At 38.0% G+C, this 24,442-nt stretch overlaps 1 protein-coding gene across 1 annotated transcript in view; it reads right to left on the bottom strand.

The window, feature by feature from the left end:
- The window catches only part of GUCY1A2 (guanylate cyclase 1 soluble subunit alpha 2), a 468,086-nt gene that overhangs the window by 304,805 nt on the left and 138,839 nt on the right, over positions 1-24,442 (bottom strand). The window contains exon 4 of the mRNA XM_069554938.1: positions 2,102-2,817. Coding sequence (XP_069411039.1) covers positions 2,102-2,817 — 716 coding nt within the window. The remainder of the gene's footprint in view (positions 1-2,101; positions 2,818-24,442) is intronic.

Below are 24,442 nucleotides of genomic sequence, written 5' to 3'. Positions count from 1 at the left end.
CCCAAAATTACTCAACCTACTGATCTCCAGTACTTACTTCCATAAGGCAAGAAGAGAGGTGAATGGATAGAAGGAATATTACAAAAGGAAAGGAACAATAATTATAACAATGGTAGAATTAATAATAATGACCATTTAATCAACACTTAACCCTGAAGCCAAGGATATAAGAATTTTACATGGATTATATCATTTAATCTTTTCAAATAACTCTCTAAGATAGGCAGCCTAATTTGTCAGGGAATATTTAACTTAATCTTAATAACAGATTGAGCTCTTCCTGGTCGAAAATCAGATTCCCCTTTGCCTTTCTTTGGAAATCTATTTGATGCCCCTCAGTGACATTCTTGCTTCTGGTAATCAACACATGTCTTTGGACCTTATTACTGCAGAATAAAGATATAAATTCTCCGAAACTAAGATGATGACTACCTCACCAAATTGCTCACAGGAGTATTCTGCCTCTAGCTACATAGTTAACCCTAACTGACAACACAAAACGACAAAGATCATGGTTTAGTGAAAGCAATACAGTTCACTCTGAAAATGATTTACCGTCATTCAGCTTATGATTAGCTCTTGTTTGTTGTTGTTGTTGTTGTTGTTGTTGTTTTTCTTTTTGATGGAAGGGGGTGGTAGATAATTGGTAGTATGTGCATAGCTAAAATAGTTACATTCCAAAGAAAGCCTTCACTGTAGACTAAAGACTAAATATCTTACACTGTTGAAAAATAGCACTTTCTTATAAAAGTCCAATATAAAACTGGAAACTTCAGACAACTATTAATAAGGCCAGCAATTACAGAAAAAAAATCATGAATCAAGGCCAAATTTATCAACAGGATCATAATTTTTAATTCTCATTTTCTTCTTTTCATGTTTTAGAAAACTATAATTTTGACACTAAAATAACTGAAAAATATCACTCATCTGGTTAAGATTCCGTGTCATAACTTTATTGACTATAATTTTGTTTGGACTAACTGTAGCCTCTTGAATGTCTCATTCTAGCAAACCCAGGTGAATAAGCAGAAATGTAAACAGAACAAGGGATTGCTATCCCTATTTTAAATAAAAATGCTTTTAAATAAAAATGCTGTCTCTTGCTAGTTTATTTTTAAACAGCTACTAACATATTTAAATTATAATTGGATCTTCTTAATGAGCAGTTTCTTATTATTGGAACTTGCAGGGGGCCTTGACATTTGAGTCATCATCTCATTTTGTCTATTTCTTACTGTGATATACAAATTAAATAGACATACAAGCCAGATGAAATATAGGGGGGGGGGGGACTTGAAGCAGTAACTGAAAATTGAATTGATTGTTCTAAAATCTATAAAATATATAAAGCAATCAACATTGACAACAATATATTTTACTTCAAGCACATTTTCGATAATATTAACTTCAATTTTAAGGCCCCAAATGCTTCAATCCCTCCTAGCCAAATACTGTACTTCTAGAAAGCAAAAATCACAGCTTTAATATTCCTTAAATTTAAAAAATAGAATAATTCCAGTGTATTCTCTCAAGGAGTGAAAATGTTCTAAAGAAATGCCTATTTTTCAACACTAAAATTTAATTAGAAGTTTTGATATAGTCACTTAATATATTGTTCTGCATATTAAGAAAAATAGGATGTAAACCAGAGTTCCTAGGTTGTGAAATTTAGAACATAACATATTCAAAGTGTAGCTAGCTTTTACTTGTATTTATTTAAGGATAAGGCAAGCAATTCCCACAATGTTGAAGTGAGTCTTACTATTTCTCTCAGAGCTTGACTCAATCAGTGGAAATATTCGTGGATTTATAATATCAGGTCTTTAGTAAATCCTATCATTTTTGTAATTACTATGGCTAGTAATAATAAATGTCTGCTTTTTGTGTGATGAAATAGATTAATGAAAGAGGCAGACAATATGCAAAACAGCTGGGAATAGGGTCAAGTCTTTTTATACATATCCAGAAACCAGTAATTTTCTAAATGGCACTCTAGGTTCTCTTGCCTAAATAATTATAAGTACTGCCAGCATGTAATATACTAAAAGAATTATGAAATCTCCCAGTTCCTTTCACCCATATCAACATGGCCACTTACCTTGTCTTTATTCTCAGTGCTAGAAGCCTCAGGCTTGGTCCTAATCACAAATGGGGTGGAGAGGCGCAGCAGAACCCTTTCAAAGGTGGCATTAACCTTCGGAGAAATGATCTCAAAGCAGTCCTCAAACTTGAGCACTTTGTGAGTGTCACATCGGAGCTGCTTCCTTAGGCCTTCCCCCAGCTGAAGGACTGACATGTGGGGGTCAAACATCAAGTGAAAAGGGAAGGCTCTGCAGAAGGTGTTGATGCTAATTCTGAGGTCTGCAGGAACTTGGGATGTTCCCTGAGGAAGGTTCTTCGTGATATTAGCATTTTCACATAGTCTGATAAGGAAAGCGAGGCCATTACAATTGCCTGGGTTTGAACCATCGGAGCACAGTTTCTCAGCGACCTGGTTCACTTCCACATCCAGCCGATAGATCTTCTTTCCTGCAGCCTTAATCATTCCAAGCATTGCAAACCCCACAATGTGGTGAGGGTGGAAGTAGTGGAGTATAAGAGTACCTTCTGGGAGCTCTTTGCATAGGAATGATGGTGACTCTAGAGTGGCCTGTTTTCCAAAAGAAGTTCTAATATGTTCCAACAAAGCATCAAAGCCATTAAAAAAGTCCTGCAATGTGCCACCTACAGCTCGAAGGACTCTCTCATTGTCATCAAAGCATATATTAAAGAACTCCTCACCAAATCTTTCTTGGATTTCCTCAAACTTCAAACCTAGAGGTAAATGGAAGCAAATGTTAATAAGATATAATACAAGTAATTGAATTTATTTTTTTAAGTAATTGAATTTATAGCTTTTCAAATGTTTATCAGAAGAGTAGCTAGTGACCAAAGCAAGAGAAGCAGTCCCCTTGGGTACACAAATTTCCCCAATACGTTAAGTCATTCATTTTGATTTAGAGAAAGTAAATTTCAGTTCATCTTCTGGATGCTTCTAAGATGTTAATGAGCATAAACATTTTGTTGTTGTTTAATTTTAAATATACTATTTTTAGAGTAGTTTTAGATACATAGGAAAACTTAGTTGAATATATTGTCCACGTACTCCCGTTCACTTCCCGGACACAACCTCCTCCCTTGGAAACTATTGATATTGTACACTACAGTGGTACATTTGTTACAATCAATGAACCTATATTTATATAACATTATCATCCAAAGTTCATGGTTTACATTAGGATTCACTCTTGATGTTATATATCCTTGAGTTTAGACAAATGTGTGATAATATGTGCCCACCATTTTAGTATCATGCAGAGTAGTTTTGCTGCCCTAAAATCTGTTGTGCTCCACTTATTCATTCCTGGGTCCCCCTTAACCCCTGGAGCATGATCTTCTTAAAACCTGCTAATCTAGCTGTTTTTCAATATTATATCCCATTCGCTGTAATTACCATGAATATTATATTTTACTTAGCAATTTCCCTCACCATTGAATAATTTTAAGATGCTATTATATCCATTCAATATTATTAATGATCACAATTCATTTGTTAAATGGGAAATATAACCAGAGAGGGACTCTATGGTACACAAGCAGAGACAAGCACCAGGTTATCTTGAACAGACAGAATTGCTTAAGTTACAATAGTAATCTCAAAAAAAATCATGCAGGTCAGCTAGACCCCAGGAATGAAGAGACAAAACAAGGAATTAAAACTGTGGAATGATCTGCATTCATTCCTTCATTCACAAAAATGAAAGCAGACAACACTGGAATAGGAATCTGACCAGACAGAGTTAAAAGTCTTTGCTAAGTTTTCTCCATTCATACTTATTCCCAGATGCCATGGCAAAAGGAAATCTACCTTTTAATAATGGAATTATAGTGATAAATAAATATACACAATGCATTATATAGTAATTTTAAGCAGGATCATATATGATCTATCAATAGTAAGATCCGCCCTGAGAAAGAACACTGCACAGATGAAAGAGTTGAGTTTGTATCGTAAATAAACCTTCTTTGTAGAGTTACCCTATTGCTTCTCCTTTGACTTTGGCTGAAATCAGCTATATGTTGTTTACATATACTCATATTTTGTTTCTTATCTATCTCATCTTATAAGGAGGTCCCAAAAATCTGACAGGAAAAGACAGGTCCCTTTGCTAGTGTCCGGTTAGAATGCAAGCCAGTCTATGTTGCCTATGGCTTAGTGTGCTATTCCCTATAAATTCTCCCCGTCTAGAAGTGAGGGGATAAGACAGAGTCAGTAACATTGTTAAAAAATAAAACATAGTCCAAATACATTATATATTTTTGAGAGCTTACTATAGAGTCTAAATATTGTGGGAGCCAAGTTAAGAGGTTGGTCTGACAAAGAAGTTCTTAAAATCAATGTAAAATGAGAAGTAGAAAGTCTAAGCTAAAAACAGTATCTTTATTAGTTTTTCACATATATTTTAGTTTAATAGATTTGACAGAAGCTGAGAAAGTCACCTGCTAGGACTGAAACATCACCACCCTTCTCATATTGTCATGTTACAAGACTGAACTTCAACATATGTTATATTCACTAACAATAATGCCAGTCAGAAATGGTAATAATAGCAATTTTCTGTCTAGTTCTTAAGTGTGAAAGAAAGAAAACAAGATAGATGATATTCACTGAAATTTGGTTCCTTCTCCAACTGCTCCATTGAAACTGCTTTTGTAATTAGCTAATCCAATTAGCTAATTGGATTACATTTTGTCCTTATCTTATTTAACTTTGGTTGCTTTTTTCCCCTTTAGTTTGACAGTGTTCATCTCCTCTTCCTCCTAAATCTCTCTTCTCTCTTGGATTATAAACCATTATCTCCTGGTTGGATTACCAGCTGTCTGAAATGCCCTTCCCTAAAACTTCTTCCTATATAAAATCCTTACATCATCACCACTATACTGTAACTAAAAAATTCTAATGCAAATTAAACTTACATTCCTTTAATGACAATATTCACTGTTGTTATTGTTTTTTTAATTATTAATTTCTTGGTGTTGTTCAGTCAATCAGTCATGTCCAACTCTTTGTGACCCCATGGACTGCAGCATGCCAGGCTTCCCTGTCCTTCACCATCTCCTGGAACGTGCTCAAACTCACGTTCATTGAGTTGGTGATGCCATCCAACCATCTCATCCTCTGTCATCCCCTTCTCTTGCCTTCAATCTTTCCCAACATCAGGGTCTTTTCTAATGAGTCAGCTCTTCGCATTACATGGCCAAAGTAGTGGAGCTTTAGCTTCAGCATTAGTTCTTTCAATGAATATTCAGGGTTGATTTCCTTTAGGACTGACTGGTTTGATCTTCTTATTTAGTATTTAATTCTCATTAAATATGAAATTCAGAGTAAATAAAATTCTTATAATCTCACTACATTGCTGAACAACAAAACTCCATGCACCACTGAAAATATCCCAAGGCTTTCTTCTATATTTTGAAGATTTGTATCTTAAAAGGACTTAGGGTCTTCATACACGGGTGAGAAAATGAGAATTTCTTCTAACTTGCATCTTTCATAACATTAAAAATACTCTCACAATTGTTAAGAACACAGATAAAATACAGTAAGCTTATGTCCTATTTCCAATGCCATAGTCACCCAAAATCATCCAGAAAATAACGAGTAAGTATAATTCATCGGAGGCAACAAATTAAAAACTACTTTATAAGCACAACAGTCTATGAACTTGAAATTCTTGCTGCTCTAAAAAGCACGTCTGAACTTAAGATACAATGGTTAAGACTCAAATGATAATGTTAAGGACTACCATTGTGCTAAAGTGACTTGTATCAATAAAGAAAAATTAAATTATTTTGAATACTATATGCAAATACTATACATAGAAATTCTATACACACCACCATATTAAATAAACTAATAAATATTTTTGGTTTCACACTTGTTAAACTGTGCAAGCTGATAAAAGAAAAAAAATTCTTACAATTTGAAAAATTAAAACTAAGGAATGATCACTTCAGCTTTTGCAAATATGCTATGCAAATATGCCCAAGATGTCTACATTAAACATTTCAAAATTTAGAAAGCACAGAGCAAGTAGTTTAGTTCAGTGTCACATGCAAGATTCCACTCATGATTGATGCAAACCCTCTAATTATAGTAAATCACTTGAAACATAGAGATAATGCTCATCTACTTTTATCACAAGAAGCTAGGACAGTTTGAAATCTGGGTATGTAAAAATACATTCCTTAAAGGGGCAAAACTTACAATGAAACTGTTTTCACTAGCAGGTAAGTTGAAAGAATATTTTTTAAAAACATTATTTATTTGGCTGTGTCAGGTCATAGTTGCGGCACACAGGATCTTTCACTGCAGAACGTAGGCTCAGTAGTTGCGGTACCTTTAGTTACCTACCCCATGTCATGTGGGATCAAACACACATCCCCTGCATTGCAAGATAGATTTTTAACCACTGGACCATCAGGGAAGTTCCAAGAATTTTAAATTACTATTAATTTTTCTCTTCAAAACAATGAATAGGCTAAATCTGACATCCTTTAATTGTAAATGAAATAGTACGTTCATTCATGGCATGAATCTTATGTTCCTCATCCAACTTCACATTGTGTACCTCTTAGGGCATACATAACTGCATACTATCACCAGCATAATGCCTAACACAGGGTGACTAAGCATTCATTCATAGAAACTAAATGTTCATCTAGAATCAAGCTACAGTTGTGCCACACCAAAGGATATCAAGTCAAAACATAGTCTTTTATCTCATGGGCCCCCACAGATAATTAAGTTACAAATAACTGGACTGTAACAGAGGCACACAGGAGCTATGGAAATATGGAGAAAATGAACGTCTGACTTTCTCCCCAGGGAGATAGAGTTTGACAAGCAATTTGTAGAAAAAGTATGTGTTCAGAAGGCCAACAGGGAGAGAACAAGAACTCTAAAAGACAGATGGTAATGAAATATGAATGAAGCAGGGAGGTGGAAGAGCCCAGCATAGTCAGGGGAGGGCAAGCAGTAAGTGTGAAATGGTTGGGGAAATGAAAAAGAGTGGGATGAGTTGCTAATTAATCAGCAGTGTAGAAGCTGGACTTCAGAGTGAAAGGAGTAGAGTCAAAGATAGCAAAGAAATGCTGCAAAATCTTTATAAGATTATATTCATTGAATTAGGCAGTTCCAGTAAGAATGGAGAAATTAGTGCCAAGTGGTATGCCAAATATTTTTATAGATTAATACTTTTAAAAACTCCCATCGAGTGGATACTTTTAATGCCTCTCATTTTAAAGGCAAGGAATGCTAATTAACTTGACCATGTTCATACAATTGTAGGTAACAGACCCAGGTCTCAAAGTGAAGTCTGTCTAATACTAGATGATGTGTAATAATCTGTGATATTGTGTACAATATTAAATGAGTAAAACATTTGCATGGCAGAAAAAAATGCATGTCTTGCTCATTGATATATCATCAATGCCTAGCATTCTGCCTGACTTTTGTTGTTATTGTTCAATTGCTAAGTTGTGTCCAACTCTTTGCAAACCCATGGATTGCAGCACACCAGGCCTCCCTGTCCTCCACCATCTCCCAGAGCTTTCTCAAATCCATGTCCATTGAGTCAGTGATGCCATCCAACCATCTCATCCTCGGTCACCCCCTTCTCCTCCTGCCCTCAGTCTTTTCCAGCATCAAGATCTTTTCCAATCAGTTGCTCTTCACATCAGGTGGCCGAACTATTGGAGTTTCAGCTTCAACATCAGTCTTTCCAAAGAACATTCAGGGTTGATCTCCTTTAGGATCAGGATTTTATCTTCTTGGAGTCTAAGGGTCTCTCAAGAGTCTTCTCCAGAACCACAATTTGAAAGCATCAATTCTTTAGTGCTCAGACTTATTTACAGTCCAACACTCACATCCATACATAATTACTGGAAAAACCATAGCTGTGACTATATGGACTTTTGTTGGCAAAGTAGTGTCTCTATTTTTTTAATACACTGTCTAGGTTTGTCATACTTTTTCTTCCAAGCAGCAAGTGTCTTTTAATTTCATGGCTGCAGTCACCATCCAGTGATCTGTGTGTGTGTATGTCATTTCAGTCATATCCAACTTAACAGTTGCTTCAGTTGTGTCCCTCTTTGTGACAATATGGACTATAGCCTACCAGGCTCCTCTGTCCATGGGCTTCTCCAGGCAAGAATACTGGAGTCGGCTGCCATTTCCTTCAGGGGATCTTCCCGACCCAGGGATCAAACCCATGTCTCTTGTGTCTCCTGCATTGGCAGGTGGGTTCTTAACACTGGTGCCACCTGGGAAGCCTGGAAATGATTTTTTGAGCCCAAGAAAATAAACTCTGCCTCTGTTTCTGCTTTTTCCGCATCTATTTGCCATGAAGTAATGGATTGGATGCCATGGTCTTAGTTTCTTAAAAGTTTCATTTTAAGCCAGCTTTTTCACTCTTCTCTTACCCCTCATCAAGAGGCTCTTTAGTTAAGTTCCTCTTTGCTTCCTGCCATTATGAAGATGATACCACAACTGTATTTCAAGTTCAACAGATTTCAACGTTTTAAGGAAATAACTATCTTCTTAAACAATTTTTCCAGCTTTATTGAGATATATAACATGGTGCAACTTTAAGGTCTACAAAGTGTTGATTTGATACACTTAAATACTGCAAAATGATTAGCACTGTACCATCAGTTTGAACCTTTGTCATTTCATATAACTACAATTTCTTCTTTTTGAGGTGAGAATATTTAAAATCTGCTCTTAACTTTTAATGTATAATGCAAAATTGTTAACTATAATCGAAATGAAATGCATTAGATCTCCAAAACTTAGTCACCTTCTAACTGGAATTTAGAATAACTCCCCATTTCCCCTAGTCCCCTGGTAACCACCATTCTACTCTCTATATGAGTTTGGCTTTTTAGATTCCACATATAAGTGACAGCTTACAGTATTTGTCAAGAAAAATTATTTTATCTAGCAAGACAATAAGACAATTTTCAACTATGTTTGAGACCCAGATGACACTTTTTAAGAATATAACTCTAGTGCCATGACAATTTACAAATAAATAAGTCTCTACATCCCAGAGTTTAAGGGGAAATATCATATATGTCTCAGACATGTCAAACTGTTTGTGACCCCATGAACTATACAGTCCATGGAATTCTCCAGACCAGAATACTGGAGAGGGTAGCCTTTTCCTTCTCCAGGAGATCTTCCAAACCCAGGGATCAAACCCAGTCTCCCTCATTGCATGCAGATTGTATCTGAGTCACCAGGGAAGCCCTATAATTAAATATGCTTGATGCTTGCTCTTTGGAAGAAAAGCTATGACAAACCTCAATAGCATATTAAAATGCAGAGACATTACTTTGCAACAAAGGTCTGTCTAGTCAAAGCTATGGTTTTTCCATGGTCATGTATGGATGTGAGAGTTGGACTATAAAGAAAGCTGAGCACTGAAGAATTGATGCTTTAGAATTGTGCTGCTGGAGAAGACTCTTGAGAGTCCCTTGGACTGCAAGGAGATGCAACCAGTCCACCCTAAAGGAAATCAGTCCTGAATATTCACTGGAAGGACTGATGCTGAACCTGAAACTCTAATACTCTGGCCACCAGATGCAAAGAAGTGACTCATTGAAAAAGACCCTGATGCTGGGAAAGATTGAAGGCAGGAGGAGAAGGGGTCGACAGAGGATGAAATGGCTGGATGGCATCATCAACTCCATGGACATGAGTTTGAGCAAGCTCTGGAAGTTGGTGATGGACAGGGTAGCCTGGTGTGCTGCACTCCATGATGTCTCAAAGAGTCAGACTCAACTGAGCAACTAAACTGAACTGAACTGACTATATATGTCTAAATAATAACAAAGAAAGACAAAATGAATCTCATTGCCTAAAGTGTAATTTTAAGGAAATTGTTTTGAATCTGAGCTATCAATACAGTCATCTGCACCTTGGTGAGGTGGGATAAAAACTTTTCGCTTGAGTGCTGCTGCTGCTACTGCTGCTAAGTCGCTTCAGTCGTGTCGATTCTGTGCGACACCATAGACGACAGCCCACCAGGCTCCCCCGTCCCTGGGATTCTCCAGGCAAGAATACTGGAGTGGGTTGCCTTTCCTTCTCCAATGCATGAAAGTGAAAAGTGAAGGTGAAGTCACTCAGTCATGCCCGACTCTAGTGACCCCATGGACTGCAGCCCACCAGTACTTAATATTAAATAAGTAAAACTGTTGGGATAATAGTAAAAAAGAAATATTCTTATCAATGAAAGTTAATATAAGGTTATGAAGCGTTAGTTAAACAGAAAGTTTCTACTATTTTAGGGGAATTTCTTTCTTTATTGCATGTGTAGCATTTCTTTCCCTCTCCAAAGAACACAGCATATATCATATATTTAAGTGTAGGTATATTTCTGCTTTATTGACTATGCCAAAGCCTTTGACTGTATGGATCACAATAAACTATGGAAAATTCTGAGAGAGATGGGAATACCAGACCACCTGACCTGCCTCTTGAGAAATCTGGATGCAGGTCAGGAAGCAACAGTTAGAACTGGACATGGAACAACAGACTGGTTCCAAATAGGAAAAGGAGTACGCCAAGGCTGTATACTGTCACCCGGCTTATTTAACTTCTATGCAGAGTACATCATGAGAAATGCTGGACTGGATGAATCACAAGCTGGAATCAAGATTGCAGGGAGAAATATCAATAACCTCAGATATGCAGATGACACCACCCTTATGGCAGAAAGTGAAGAGGAGCTCAAAAGCCTCTTGATGAAAGTGAAAGAGGAGAGTGAAAAAGTTGGCTTAAAGCTCCACATTCAGAAAACAAAGATCATGGCATCTGGTCCCATCACTAGAAATAGATGGGGAATAGATAAATAAAATAAATAATAGGGGATAAATAAATAGATAAATAAATAGCTGGGGAAACAGTGGAAACAGTGTCAGACTTTGTTTTTTTGGGCTCCAAAATCACTGCAGATGGTGATTGCAGCCATGAAATTAAAAGACGTTTACTCCTTGGAAGAAAAGTTATGACCAACCTAGATAGCATACTCAAAAGCAGAGACATTACTTTGCTGACTAAGGTCCATCTAGTCAAGGCTATGGTTTTTCCTGTGGTCATGTATGGATGTGAGAGTTGGACTGTGAAGAAGGCTGAGCGCCGAAGAATTGATGCTTTTGAAGTGTGGTGTTGGATAAGACTCTTGAGAGTCCCTTGGACTGCAAGGAGATCCAACCTGTCCATTCTGAAGGAGATCAGCCTTTCTTTGGAAGGAATGATGCTAAAGCTGAAGCTCCAGTACTTCGGCCACCTCATGCGAAGAGTTGACTCGTTGGAAAAGACTCTGATGCTGGGAGGGATTGGGGGCAGGAGGAGAAAGGGATATCAGAGGATGAGATGGCTGGATGGCATCACGGACTCGATGGACGTGAGTCTGAGTGAACTCCCGGAGATGGTGATGGACAGGGAGGCCTGGCGTGCTGCGATCCATGGGGTCACAAAGAGTAAGCCACGACTGAGCGACTGAACTGAACTGAACTGATACAGTATTCATATTCTCTTATGAATATTTGATATTAATCAAATAGCAGCAAATAGAGTTTAACGATCTAAAAAAGAATGATGCATCATTACCAAGTATACTCATATCACAAATGAAAAAATAGTTTAATATTAAAGAATCTATAGGCATAATAAACTATGGCATAAAACTGAGAAAATAATATTGTTTTATCAGTAGATTCTGAAAAGTCTGAAACTTAACAGTTCACTCAGTCATGTCCAACTCTTTGTGACCCCATGAACTGTAGCCTACCAGGCGCCTCCATCCGTGGGATTTTCCAGGCAAGAGTACTGGAGTGGGCTGCCATTTTCTTCTCCAGGGGATCTTTCCAACCCAGGGATCGAACCTGGTCTCCTGCATTACAGACAGACGCTTTATCACCTGAGCCACCAGAGAAGCCCAATAATAAAGAATCTATAGGCATAATAAACTACGGTATTTATAAAACTGAGAAAATATTGTTTTATCAGTAAATTCTGAAAATTCCGAAACTTAACAGTTCCAATAAAAATTTTGAGCAAAACAGGGATATAAGGAAACTGCCCAAATATAATAAATGCTGCTATTCAAAAATCAGAAGGACATTCCAGATAAATTCAGAAATGGGCAAATAAGCTTGTTACCACAAGTGTTCGTCAGTATTATTTTGGAGGTTCCAGCAAATGCTATGAGATATAAGAAACAATTAAAATCATCTGTTTTTGCTACTAAATAATGTACACTTAGAAAACCTAGAAAGTCTTTTAATTTCAACACTCTTTCTTGCATTTTTGTCAAAAAAAAAATTATTTTATAAGAAATAACACCTACTATAACTAATAAGTAAACATTGTAAGTAGCTGAATATAAAATAGAGAATCTATAGCTGTTTTTATATTAGCAGTAAAGACCAAGAAGTAGAAGTGTGAAAACAGCCTATTCAAAGCAGCAATGAAAGCTATAGAAATCATAAGAATACATTTAATACAGTAAATCTTATTAATACAGTAAATCTTAAAATTACTGATTACCATAAAGGAATAAATGCCTATAGCCAAAAATTCATGAATAGGACTACTAAAGAAGAATCATATATTGGAATAAATAAAATGTACTATAATAAAAATGTTTATTTCTATAGAAACAAAGAGATTATTAGGTCAAAAGGAAGAATTCAAAAGCAAATCTGTGTATATAATTTTTAACATATCACAAACTAGTGTTTTAAATCAATGGAGAAAGAATGGTAAATTTACTAAATGGCATTAGCCATCTAAAGAACTAAAAATTAAATACCATCTCACAGCACTGAAAAAAATAAAATTTAAGATCAATTAAAAGTTTAAAATTTAAAAAAAAAAACAATAAATATTGTAGAGGAAAATCTAGAAGAAAATTATGTATGCCCTACCCAGAACTGGCAAATATATACACAAAAAGACCTAAAGATATATGTGATATTTCACAATAAAAAGCTGTTAAAACTGTCAGAATATTATATAGAACACAATTATATTTTAGTAAAAATATAAATGTGTGTGCATGTGTGTGTGTATGAGTGTGTGTGCATATGGTGTATCTCCCCTGACATTCTTTTTTATTATTATTATTATTGGAGTATAACTGGTTTACAACATTGCATTAGTTTCTGCAGTACAATGAAGTCAATCAGAAATACGTATACCCATGCTGCTGCTGCTGCCACTGCTGCTGCTAAGTCGCTTCAGTCATGTCGAACTCTGTGCGACCCCGTAGACGGCAGCCCATCAGGCTCCTCTGTCCCTGGGATTCTCCAGACAAGAACACTGGAGTGGGTCACCATTGCCTTCTCCGATGTATACACATATTCCCTCCCTTTTCGACCTTCTTCCCACACCCTCATCGCACCCATCCAGGTCACCACAAAAGCATGCAGCTGAGTTCTCTGTTCTCTAGAGCAATGTCCCACTAGATATCTGCTTTACACATTATAGTGCATATATGTCAACCCCTAGCTACTCCTAATTTGTCCCATCATTCCCTTACCACCTTGCGTCCACATGTCTATTCTGCATGTCTGCATCTCTATTCTTATCTTAGAAATAGGTTCATCTGTACAACTTCTCTAGATTCCACTTATATGCATTAAAATATGATATTTTTTCTATTTCTGACATATTTTACTTTGTAGAACAGACTCTAAGTCCATCCACATCTCTACTAATTGCCCAACTTCATTCTTTTTTATGGCTGAGTAATATTCCTTTGTATATTTATATCACTTCTTTATCAATTAATCTGTTGGCAATAACTTGGGTTGTTTCCATGTCTTGGTTATTATTGTAAGCAGTGCTGCAATTAAGAGTGGGGTACACACATCGTGCTGAAATATTGTTTTCTTAGGGTACATGCCCAGCAGTGGGATTACTTTTAGTTCTTGAGAAACCTCCATGCTACTCTATATGGTATCTGTATCAATTTACATTCCAACAAACAATGGAGGAGAATTTCCTTTTCTCCAGACCCTCTCAATTATTCATTACAGATTTTTTTTTTGACGATGACCATTCCAAGAGGTGTAAGGTGATAATTCATTGCAGTTTTCATTTGAATTTCTTTAATAATTACTGATGTTGAGCATCTTTGCATGTGTGTATTGGTCATCTGTTTGTACTCTTCGGAGAGTTGCCACTTTAGGTCTTCAACCCATTTTTGGATTGGGATGTTTATTTTTTTATATTGAGTTCCATGTTGTTGTTCAGACACTCAGTCATGTCCAACTTTTTGCGACTCCATGGACTGCAGCACACCAAGCTTCCCTGTCCTTCACAATCTCCCAAATTTGATAAGACTCATGTCCATGGAGTCAGTGATGCCATGCAACCATCTCTGTCTCCTTCTCCTCTGCCTTCAATCATTCCCAGAATCAGGGTCTTTTCCAATGAGCCAATACTTTGCATCAGGTGGCCAAAGTACTGGAGCTTCAGCTTCAGCATCAGCCCTTCCAGTGAATATTCAAGACTGATTTCCTTTAGGGTTGACTGGTTTGATCTTCTTGCAGTCCAAGGGACACTTAAGAGTCTTCTCCAACACTACAGTTCAAAAGCATCCATACTTTAGCACTCAGCTTTCTTAACGGTCCAACTCTCATGTCCATACAGTTTAGTTAAATTCAGTCACTGAGTCGTGTCCGACTCTTTATGACCCCATGAATTGCAGCACGCCAGGCCTCCCTGTCCATCACCAACTCCCGGAGTTTACTCAAGCTCACGTCTATCGAGTCGGTGATGCCATCCAGCCATCTCATCCTCTGTTGTTCCCCTTTCCTCCTGCACCCAATCCCTCCCACCATCAGAGTCTTTTCCAATGAGTCAACTTTTCGCATGAGGTGGCCAAAGTACTGGAGTTTCAGCTTTAGCATCATTCTTTCCAAAGAACACCCAGGGCTGATCTCCTTCAGAATGAACTGGTTGGATCTCCTTGCAGTCCAAGGGACTCTCAAGAGTCTTCTCCAACACCACAGTTCAAAAGCATCAATTCTTTGGCGCTCAGCCTTCTTCACAGTCCAACTCTCACATCCACACATGACCACCGGAAAAACCAGAGCCTTGACTAGACAGACCTTTGTTGGCAAAGTAATGCCTCTGCTTTTCAATATGCTATCTGGGTTGGTCATAACTTTTCTTCCAAGGAGTAAGTGTCTTTTAATTTCATGGCTGCAGTCACCATCTGCAGTGATTTTGGAGCCCCCCAAAATAAAGTCTGACACTGTTTCCGCTGTTTCCCCATCTATTTCCCATGAAGTGATGGGACCAGATGCCATGATCTTCATTTTTTGAATGTTGGGCTTTAAGCCAACTTTTTCACTTTCCTCTTTCACTTTCATCAAGAGGCTTTTGAGTTCCTCTTCACTTTCTGCCATAAGGGTGATGTCATCTGCATATCTGAGGTTATTGATATGCATGACTACTGCAAACACCATATCTTTCACAATATGGAGCTCTTTAAGCAACGCAATGTCTCTGCTTTTTAATATGCTGCCTAGGCTTGTCATAGCTTTTCTTGCAAGGAGCAAGAGTCTTATTTTCATAGCTGCAGTAACCATCTGCAATGACTTTAGACATACTACTTTCCAAATTTTGAATGACTTCGTCGTTACATGTGAAAGAGCAAGAGAGTTCCAAAAAAAAACTCTACTTCTGCTTTATTGACTACTCCAAAGCCTTTGACTGTGTGGATTACAACAAACTGTGAAAATTCTTTAAGAGATGGGAATACCAGACCACCTTACCTGCCTCCTGAGAAATCTGTATGCAGGTCAAGAAACAACAGTTAGAACTGGACATGAAACAACAGACTGGTTCCAAATTGGGAAACGAGTACATCAGGGCTGTATATTGTCACCCTGCTTATTTAACTTCTATGCAGAGTATATTATGCAAAATGCGGGTGGATGAAGCACAAGCTGGAATCAAGATTGCTGGGAGAAATATCAATAACCTCAGATACGCAGATGACACCACTCTATGGCAGAAAGTGAAAAATAACTGAAGAGCTTCTTGATAAAAGTGAAAAAGTTTAAAAGACTTAAAAGTCAACATTCAGAAAATTAAGATCATGGCATGTGGTCCCATCACTTCATGGCAAACAGATGGGGAAACAATGGAAATGATGACAGACTTTATTCTTTGGGGCTCCAAAATCACTGCAGATGGTGACTTCAGCCATGAAATTCAAAGATGCTTGCTCCTTGGAAGAAAAGCTATGACCAAACAAGATGGCATATTAAAAAGCAGAGACATTACTTCACCAACAAAGGTTTGTCTAGTCAAAGGTATGGTTTATCCAGTAGTCATGTATGGGTGTGAGAGTTGGACCATAAAGAAAGCTGAGCACCGAAGAATTGATGCTTTTGAAGTATGGTGTTGGAGAAGACTCTTGAGAGTCCTTTGGACTGCAAGGAGATCAAACCAGTCAATCCTAAAGGAAACCAGTCCTGAATATTCACTGGAAGTACTGATGCTGAACCTGAAACTCCTATACTTTGGCCACCTGATATGAAGAACTGACTCATTTGAAAAGACTCTGATGCTGGGAAAGATTGAAAGCAGGAGAAGAAGAGGACGACAGAAGATTAGATGTTGGATGGCATCACTGACTCAATGGACATGAGTTTGAGTAAGCTTTGGGAGTTGATGATGGAAAGCCTGGCATGCTGCAGTTCATAAGGTCACAAAGAGTTAGACATGACTGAGTGAACTGAACTGAACAACTGAACTGATCTTGCAGATACTTACACCCAAATTTTCCCAGAAAACTTTCCTTGACAATCATAGGCTGAGATGGACGCCTCCAATTCTTTGATTTCCAGAGTACTTCCTAGTATTTATCACACAACAGATACTAGCAGGCCCACCCTCTCAACCAGAAAATCTCTTTGAAAACAAAAGTGATGTCATTCTGACTATTCATTAATTTATTTTTTAAAAATGATAACATCTGTTCTGTATCAGTCTCAGTGAGCACTAAAGAAACTATGGTGTTCAGAATAGATGTGGATCTTACCCGTATTGAGCTATGTGAAAGATAGTGCAATCCAGTAATTGTACACATAACCCAACAACTGTACAGAGAAATCACATTATGATAAGTATTAAGATGATGAGGTACAGAATCCTATGAGCGCATATAACTGGGACCTAATATAATCACTGGTTCAAAGGAAACATCCTTTAAAAGGTGACACATCTGAAAGATTCATAAAATTTACCTAGGTAGCCAAGAAGGAGGAAAGAAAATCCATTCTAGACCAAAGGAACATGTATGCAAGCATCTCGGAAGAGAAACTAAAATGACACATTTGAGAAACTAAACAAAGACCACTATTGTAATCCTAATCCCTGGCACAGTGCCTGTTTCTAGTAATTTTTTTGAATGAATAGATGAAAGTATCAGTAAATGAATAAACAAATATGGCTGTGTGACTGACCATATCTCTATATATAATATATACATATCACATAAGATATATATTAGGTAATATCTATAATGAATATAGATGCTTGTATGGGTGCATGAGCATACATATAGCTTTTTCACTGCTATTTTTCATGCCCTCCAATGTTCATTGGCAGGTGTTTTTATGTAAGTGTGGGCAAGTTATACTAAATGACTAATTTAATAGGTGTGAATGCTTATCCTTTGACAAATTCTTGTCCCTTTGCCAATAAGCAGCCCCAAGTGAGAACGAAGAAATGGACAGACTCGGGGCAGCACATCTATAATCATGTGGCCTTATCAGGGCTCTATGCTATGCTTGCCATCAGAAGTGCCCACCTGTCAGGTGACTAAGAGCTCATCACATTTCACAGTCTTCCTTCCTTAGCATCCTGATATGTCACTGTGTAAGACACTAAGCCACCAGTCCCACAACAGTGTGGTACAGATTCAAAAAATGCACAAAGATGAGCTAATTAAGAAGAGGACTTACAGAAGCATCTGCCTCAGCCTTGTACCCACACCTGGTCCCCACTTCTGAAATGCACCAGCCACACTGAAAATATGGCAATGTCTCACAGGCTTTCAAATCTCCCCCAGAGATGTACTCTTGGTATTTCTTATGCCTGCACTTTTTACCAGTCTTTTACTTGGTGGCTAAGAATTTAAGGAAGAGAATTATTATGCAAATAAATGGATTATGATTTCTGCTAGTGATAACTGGCCCAATTCAAATTGGAGGCCACAATGAATGACTTGTGCTTAGATGTTCAGTCGTTTTCAACTCTTTGTGCCCCATGGACTGTAGCCCACCAGGCTCCTCTGTCCATGGAATTCTCTAGGCAAGGATACTAGAGTGGGTAGCCTTTGCTTTCTCAAGGGGGTCTTCCCAACCCAGGGATCAAACTCAGGTCTCCTGCATTGCAGGTGGATTTTTACCACTGAGTCACCAGAAAAGCCCAGAAGTGCATAATCTTCACAATGATGTATCCTAAGAGGGCTTACTCAGAAATGTTCATCACTGTTAATGACTTTTTACTATGCTTTTTATAATCACTAAATTATTATTCACCCTCCTCAACTGTTCTAACAGTCTTAGGAGCTATGCCTCTATCCAATTTGCACAGAGAGGATTAACTTTTGGAATAAAAGTTGTGTTCTTGAAAATAAATAAAATTGACAAAAATCTGTATATTTTACAATTTCAAACTCTTTTTCAGTATCACATTTGATTTATTTACCCTGTTCCATTCACATTTTTTCATTCCTAATTTCCTTTTGATCACATACATATAAGATGTTATGCTGGGTATGAAAGTAATTTAAGGCTGTGAAAAAAGTATCAATAGCATACATAGGGACTGAACCCATAACCATTGCTTCTTTTGCCTCATAGGTGAGGCCACCCTAGGAATGGCTGAAACTAGCCAAAGCAGAGCAACTGTTCATATGTGTTACTATCTTAAAGTGAACCTGACAGCAACACTGAGCTATGTTTGTCATACCACACCTGAAGATATTCCACAAATAGAACACAGAAGAAAGCCTGAGACATTCAATAATTAATAAAAATAGTTATCTTTTAAAATTGGGAGATAAAAAGACAATATACACTTGAGTTCTTCTGATACTGTAATGGAAACTACAATATTTTTCATTTAATGGCTTATTTGACAAAAAGCTATGTTCTTATGAATTCACTCACTTTTTTTTTTTTGGCCATATTGCCTAACATGCAACCAGAGGTCAATGTGCACCCTGCTGCAGTGGAAGTGCAGCGTCCTAAACACTGGATCACCTACTTTAGTTTTGCAGTACTGCTGTGTTCATTTTTCTGTGTCCTCTCCCAATATGTATGTATGATATGTATGTACTCATACATACATTCCCTGGAGAAGGGAATGGCAACCCACTCCAGTATTCTTGCCTGGAGAATCCCATGGACAGAGGAGAGTCTGGTGGGCTATAGTCCATGGGGTCACAAAGAGTCAGACACGGCTGAGCGACTTTCACTCACTCACTCACTCACTCATACATATATTACAGTGGAATTCATAATATAATAATGTACATGAAACATTTGTGTATTTTTTTCCCTTTTGTGTAATATTTCATCTGTAGTAGATGCTGGGAGCATGTTAAGCTATCAGCTCCAGGCTGAGTCTTGCTCTGGGAACTGCTTTCAGTTGAAGAGAACTGCCTGGCCCAATGTCCATCCTTTCCCCAGGTCAGCCTGAATCCAGAAGTTAATTTGGTTTGGAAGGTGGCAAGCTGTAATACAAAGGCAAGATATCCTTGCCTCAGTGGGGGACAATTCTGAAGGGATTAGCTGAGACATTTGTTGTGATTATGCCTTTGCAAAGCAGTTTAACTTCTCTCTCCCCCATTCTACTTTCTTCACATCCTTACAGGGAAATAGTCATAAAACTGCTAAGCTGTGAAGACATGCTTTCTTGCATGAAAATTTCATGTAAGGATGACTAAAGGGTGGTGTTATGAACCACAAAGGACTATTTTCAGGTACTGAAACCTACTTTGGTTTGTCTTGTTAGGTCATTGATCCTGAGAGCACTATCCAATAGCCTTTCTGAGCATAGGTCTCCATCTCAGAGTCTGTTTACTGGGGAAACAGACCTATAATAACATTATAAACATTTTCCTATGCTGAAGAATAATGCTGCCACACAGTTCTCAATGAAACAGTTGTTTAATGTTCTTATAAGCCATTTATCACCAAAATCAGATTGATTATATTCTTTGTAGCCAAAGATGGAGAAGCTCTATACAGTCAACAAAAACAAGACCAGGACCTGACTGTGGCTCAGATCATGAACTCATTATTAACAAATTCAGACTTAAATTCAAGTAGGGGAAACCACTAGACCATTCAGGTATGACCTAAATCAAATCCCTTATGATTATACAGTGGAAGTGAGAAATAGATTTAAGGGCCTAGATCTGATAGATAGAGTGCCTGATGAACTATGGAATGAGGTTCATGACACTGTACAGGAGACAGGGATCAAGACCATCCCCATAGAAAAGAAATGCAAAAAAGCAAAATGGCTGTCTGGGGAGGCCTTACAAATAGCTGTGAAAGAAGAGAAGTGAAAAGCAAAGGACAAAAGGAAAGATATAAACATCTGAATGTAGAATTCCAAAGAATAGCAAGAAGAGATAAGAAAGCCTTCCTCAGAGATCAATGCGAAGAAATAGAGGAAAAGAACACAATGGGAAAGACTAGAGATCTCTTCAAGAAAATTAGAGATACCAAGGGAACATTTCATGCAAAGATGGGCTCAGTAAAGGACAGAAATGGTATGGACCTAACAGAAGCAGAAGATATTAAGAAGAGGTGGCAAGAATACACGGAATAACTGTACAAAAAAGATCTTCATGACCCAGATAATCATGATGGTGTGATCATTCATCTAGAGTGTGAAGTCAAGTGGGCCTTAGAAAGCATCACTATGAACAAAGCTAGTGGAGGTGATGGAATTCCAGTGGAGCTGTTTCAAATCCTGGAAGATGATGCTGTGAAAGTGCTGCACTCAATATCCCAGCAAATTTGGAAAACTCCGCAGTGGCCACAGGACTGGAAAAGGTCAGTTTTCATTCCAATTCCAAAGAAAGGCAATGCCAAAGAATGCTCAAACTACAGCACAACTGCACTCATCTCACATGCTAGTAAAGTCATGCTCAAAATTCTCCAAGCCAGGCTTCAGCAATACGTGAACCATGAACTTCCTGATGTTCAAGCTGGTTTTAGAAAAGGCAGAGAAACCAGAGATCAAATTGCCAACATCCACTGGATCATGGAAAAAGCAAGAGAGTTCCAGAAAAACATCTACTTCTGCCTTATTGACTATGCCAAAGCCTTTGACTGTGTGGATCACAATAAACTGCGGAAAATTCTAAAAGAGATGGGAATACCAGACCACCTGACCTGCCTCTTGAGAAACCCATATGCAGGTCAGGAAGCAACAGTTAGAACTAGACATGGAACAACAGGCTGGTTCCAAACAGGAAAAGGAGTACATCAAGGCTGTATATTGTCACCCTGCTTATTTAACTTCTATGCAGAGTACATCATGAGAAACGCTGGACTGGAAGAAACACAAGCTGGAATCAAGATTGCCGGGAGAAATATCAATAACCTCAGATATGCAGATGACACCATCCTTATGGCAGAAAGTGAAGAGGAACTCAAAAGCCTCTTGATGAAAGTGAAAGAGGAGAGTGAAAAAGTTGGCTTAAAGCTCAACATTCAGAAAACGAAGATCATGGCATCTGGTCCCATCACTTCATGGGAAATAGATGGGGAAACAGTGGAAACAGTGTCAGACTTTATTTTTTGGGGCTCCAAAATCACTGCAGATGGTGACTGCAGCCATGAAATTAAAAGACGCTTACTCCTTGGAAGAAAAGTTATGACCAACCTGCATAGCATATTCAAAAGCAGAGACATTACTTTGCCGACTAAGGTCCGTCTAGTCAAGGCTATGGTTTTTCCAGTAGTCATGAATGTGAGAGTTGGACTGTGAAGAAGGCTGAGCACTGAAGAACTGATGCTTTTGAACTGTGGTGTTGGAGAAGACTCTTGAGAGTCCCTTGGACTGCAAGGAGATCCAACCAGTCCATTCTGAAGGAGATCAGCCCTGAGATTTCTCTTGAAAGGATGATGCTAAAGCTGAAACTCCAGTACTTTGGCCACCTCATGCAAAGGGTTGACTCATTGGAAAAGATTTGGATGCTGGGAGGGATTGGGGGCAGGAGGAGAAGGGGACGACAGAGAATGAGATGGCTGGATGGCATCACTGACTCGATGGATGTGAGTCTGAGTGAACTCCGGGAGTTGATGATGGGGAGGCCTGGCATGCTGCGATTCATGGGGTCGCAAAGAGTCGGACATGACTGAGCTACTGAACTGAACTGAACTAAGCCATTTATCATATTTTAATTGACCATTTCTTTATAGCTTGACGGTTGGTTGTTGCTAATATTTTGTCAGAATAAATAGCATTAACTGAAGAGGATTAAGCCATTTTTGATGTTCACTATCTCGGACAGCAAGATCAAACCAGTCAATCCTGAAAGAAATCAACCCTGAATATTCATTAGAAGGACTGATACTGAAGCTAAAGCTCCAGTACTCTGGGCCACCTGATGCTAAGATCCAACTCATTGGAAAAGACCCTGATGCTGGGAAAGATTGAAAACAAAAGGAGAAGGGGCAACAGGGGATGAGATAGTTGGATGGCATCGACTCAGTGAACTTGAATCTGAGCAAACTCCAGGAGATGGTGAAGGACAGGGAAGCCTGGCATGCTACAGTCCATGGTGTCACAAGAGTCAGACATGACTTAGTGACTGAACAATAACTTTTTATTTTTAAGTATTTCTTTAAAACGTCAAGAGTGGGCCATTATTAAGATTATGATATAAAGTTTTTCCATTGATATGAAAAGTGAAGTAAACTGAAGTGAAAGTCGCTCAATCCTGTTCGACTCTTTGCAACCCCATGGACTATACAATCCATGGAATTCTCCAGGCCAGAATACTGGAGTGGGTAGCATTTCCCTTCTCCAGGAGATCTTCCCAATCCAGGTTTCAAAACCAGGTCACCTGCATTGCAGGTGGATTCTTTACCAGTTGAGACACAAGGGAAGCACACTGATATTACAGGATTTATAAATCACAGCATCCCAAACATAAACGCAATAGTAAGATAAACCACCAGAATTCTAAGGAACTCAGAAATACTATTTTTTATATATTGTGTCTGTAATCTAAGACTCAGAATAGGATGCTTGAAAATCCCAAAGAGAAAAAGCAAATAGAATGGTCTATAATCAACTTCTGCAGCTAATTCTCCTGTACTTGGCTGAAGAAATCAGAATCTACACAGTACTAGCAACCAGCATATAGTAAATATTTGTTGAATACATGTATGTATGAATGAAAAATAAATATTCAGTTTGCTTTAAATTTTAATTTACATTCAGGAAAGCTCATTAACGTAAAAATGTAGAAAACGTAGGTAATGTAGAAAATATGGACTACAGACTGAGAAACACTTAGCTTTAAGTTCTTAAATTGTCCTCATTCACAAGCAAACTTGATGGTGTGGTAGCAGTAATAATATATGTGAGTTTGTAGAAGATAGTAGAGGGACTAAAATAGAAAAATTAAAGAGGAATAAAATAAAATTGTAACTAATAAAAGCACCCAGAGTCAACCAAGAAAAGAGTAAGTAAAGTTTATTATTACACCAGGACATATGTCACAAATTCACGGAGGGAAATCTCAAAGACTAGAAGATATTAATGAATATTCAAATTTTAAACTTGGGGCAGATGAGGAATGAGGGCCTGGCATATCTAGTGAGATGCACTGGCAATACTATAGATACAACATAAGATTTATCTCCTTTCTCTCTTAAAATGCCTCAACAAGAATCATTTCTCAAACCAGGCTGTCTCTTCGATGACTTATGAGCACATCTTGCTCATTGCAACATGGGTCCTGTCACTCACAGTGACTCCCCTGGTATCCTCAAAAGAGAGCCACCCCCACTGGACAGGCTTAAAAAAGGGGACAAAGAGGGGAGGAATCCACTTCTCGTGAAAGAGAGGGAGAAAATAATACATCTTCTAGGAAGCTGGCAACAGGAAAAACAGAAGCAGGAGAAAGTAAACTGTACCAAAGGCTTGGTTTATTCTGATAGAGCTATTAATAGGTAATCCTAGAGCTGCCTTACCTAGAAGAGATATAAAACAAAAGTGTCTGAATTGGGGTCTTTTTTTTTTCCCACAAACTTTTGTCACTTCTCCAACCCT

This window comes from Ovis canadensis, chromosome 15 (assembly GCF_042477335.2).
Source record: "Ovis canadensis isolate MfBH-ARS-UI-01 breed Bighorn chromosome 15, ARS-UI_OviCan_v2, whole genome shotgun sequence".
NCBI classification, from domain to species: domain Eukaryota; kingdom Metazoa; phylum Chordata; class Mammalia; order Artiodactyla; family Bovidae; genus Ovis; species Ovis canadensis.
The sequence above is the reverse complement of the archived record's forward strand: the minus strand, read 5'-3'. Positions and strand labels throughout refer to the sequence as shown.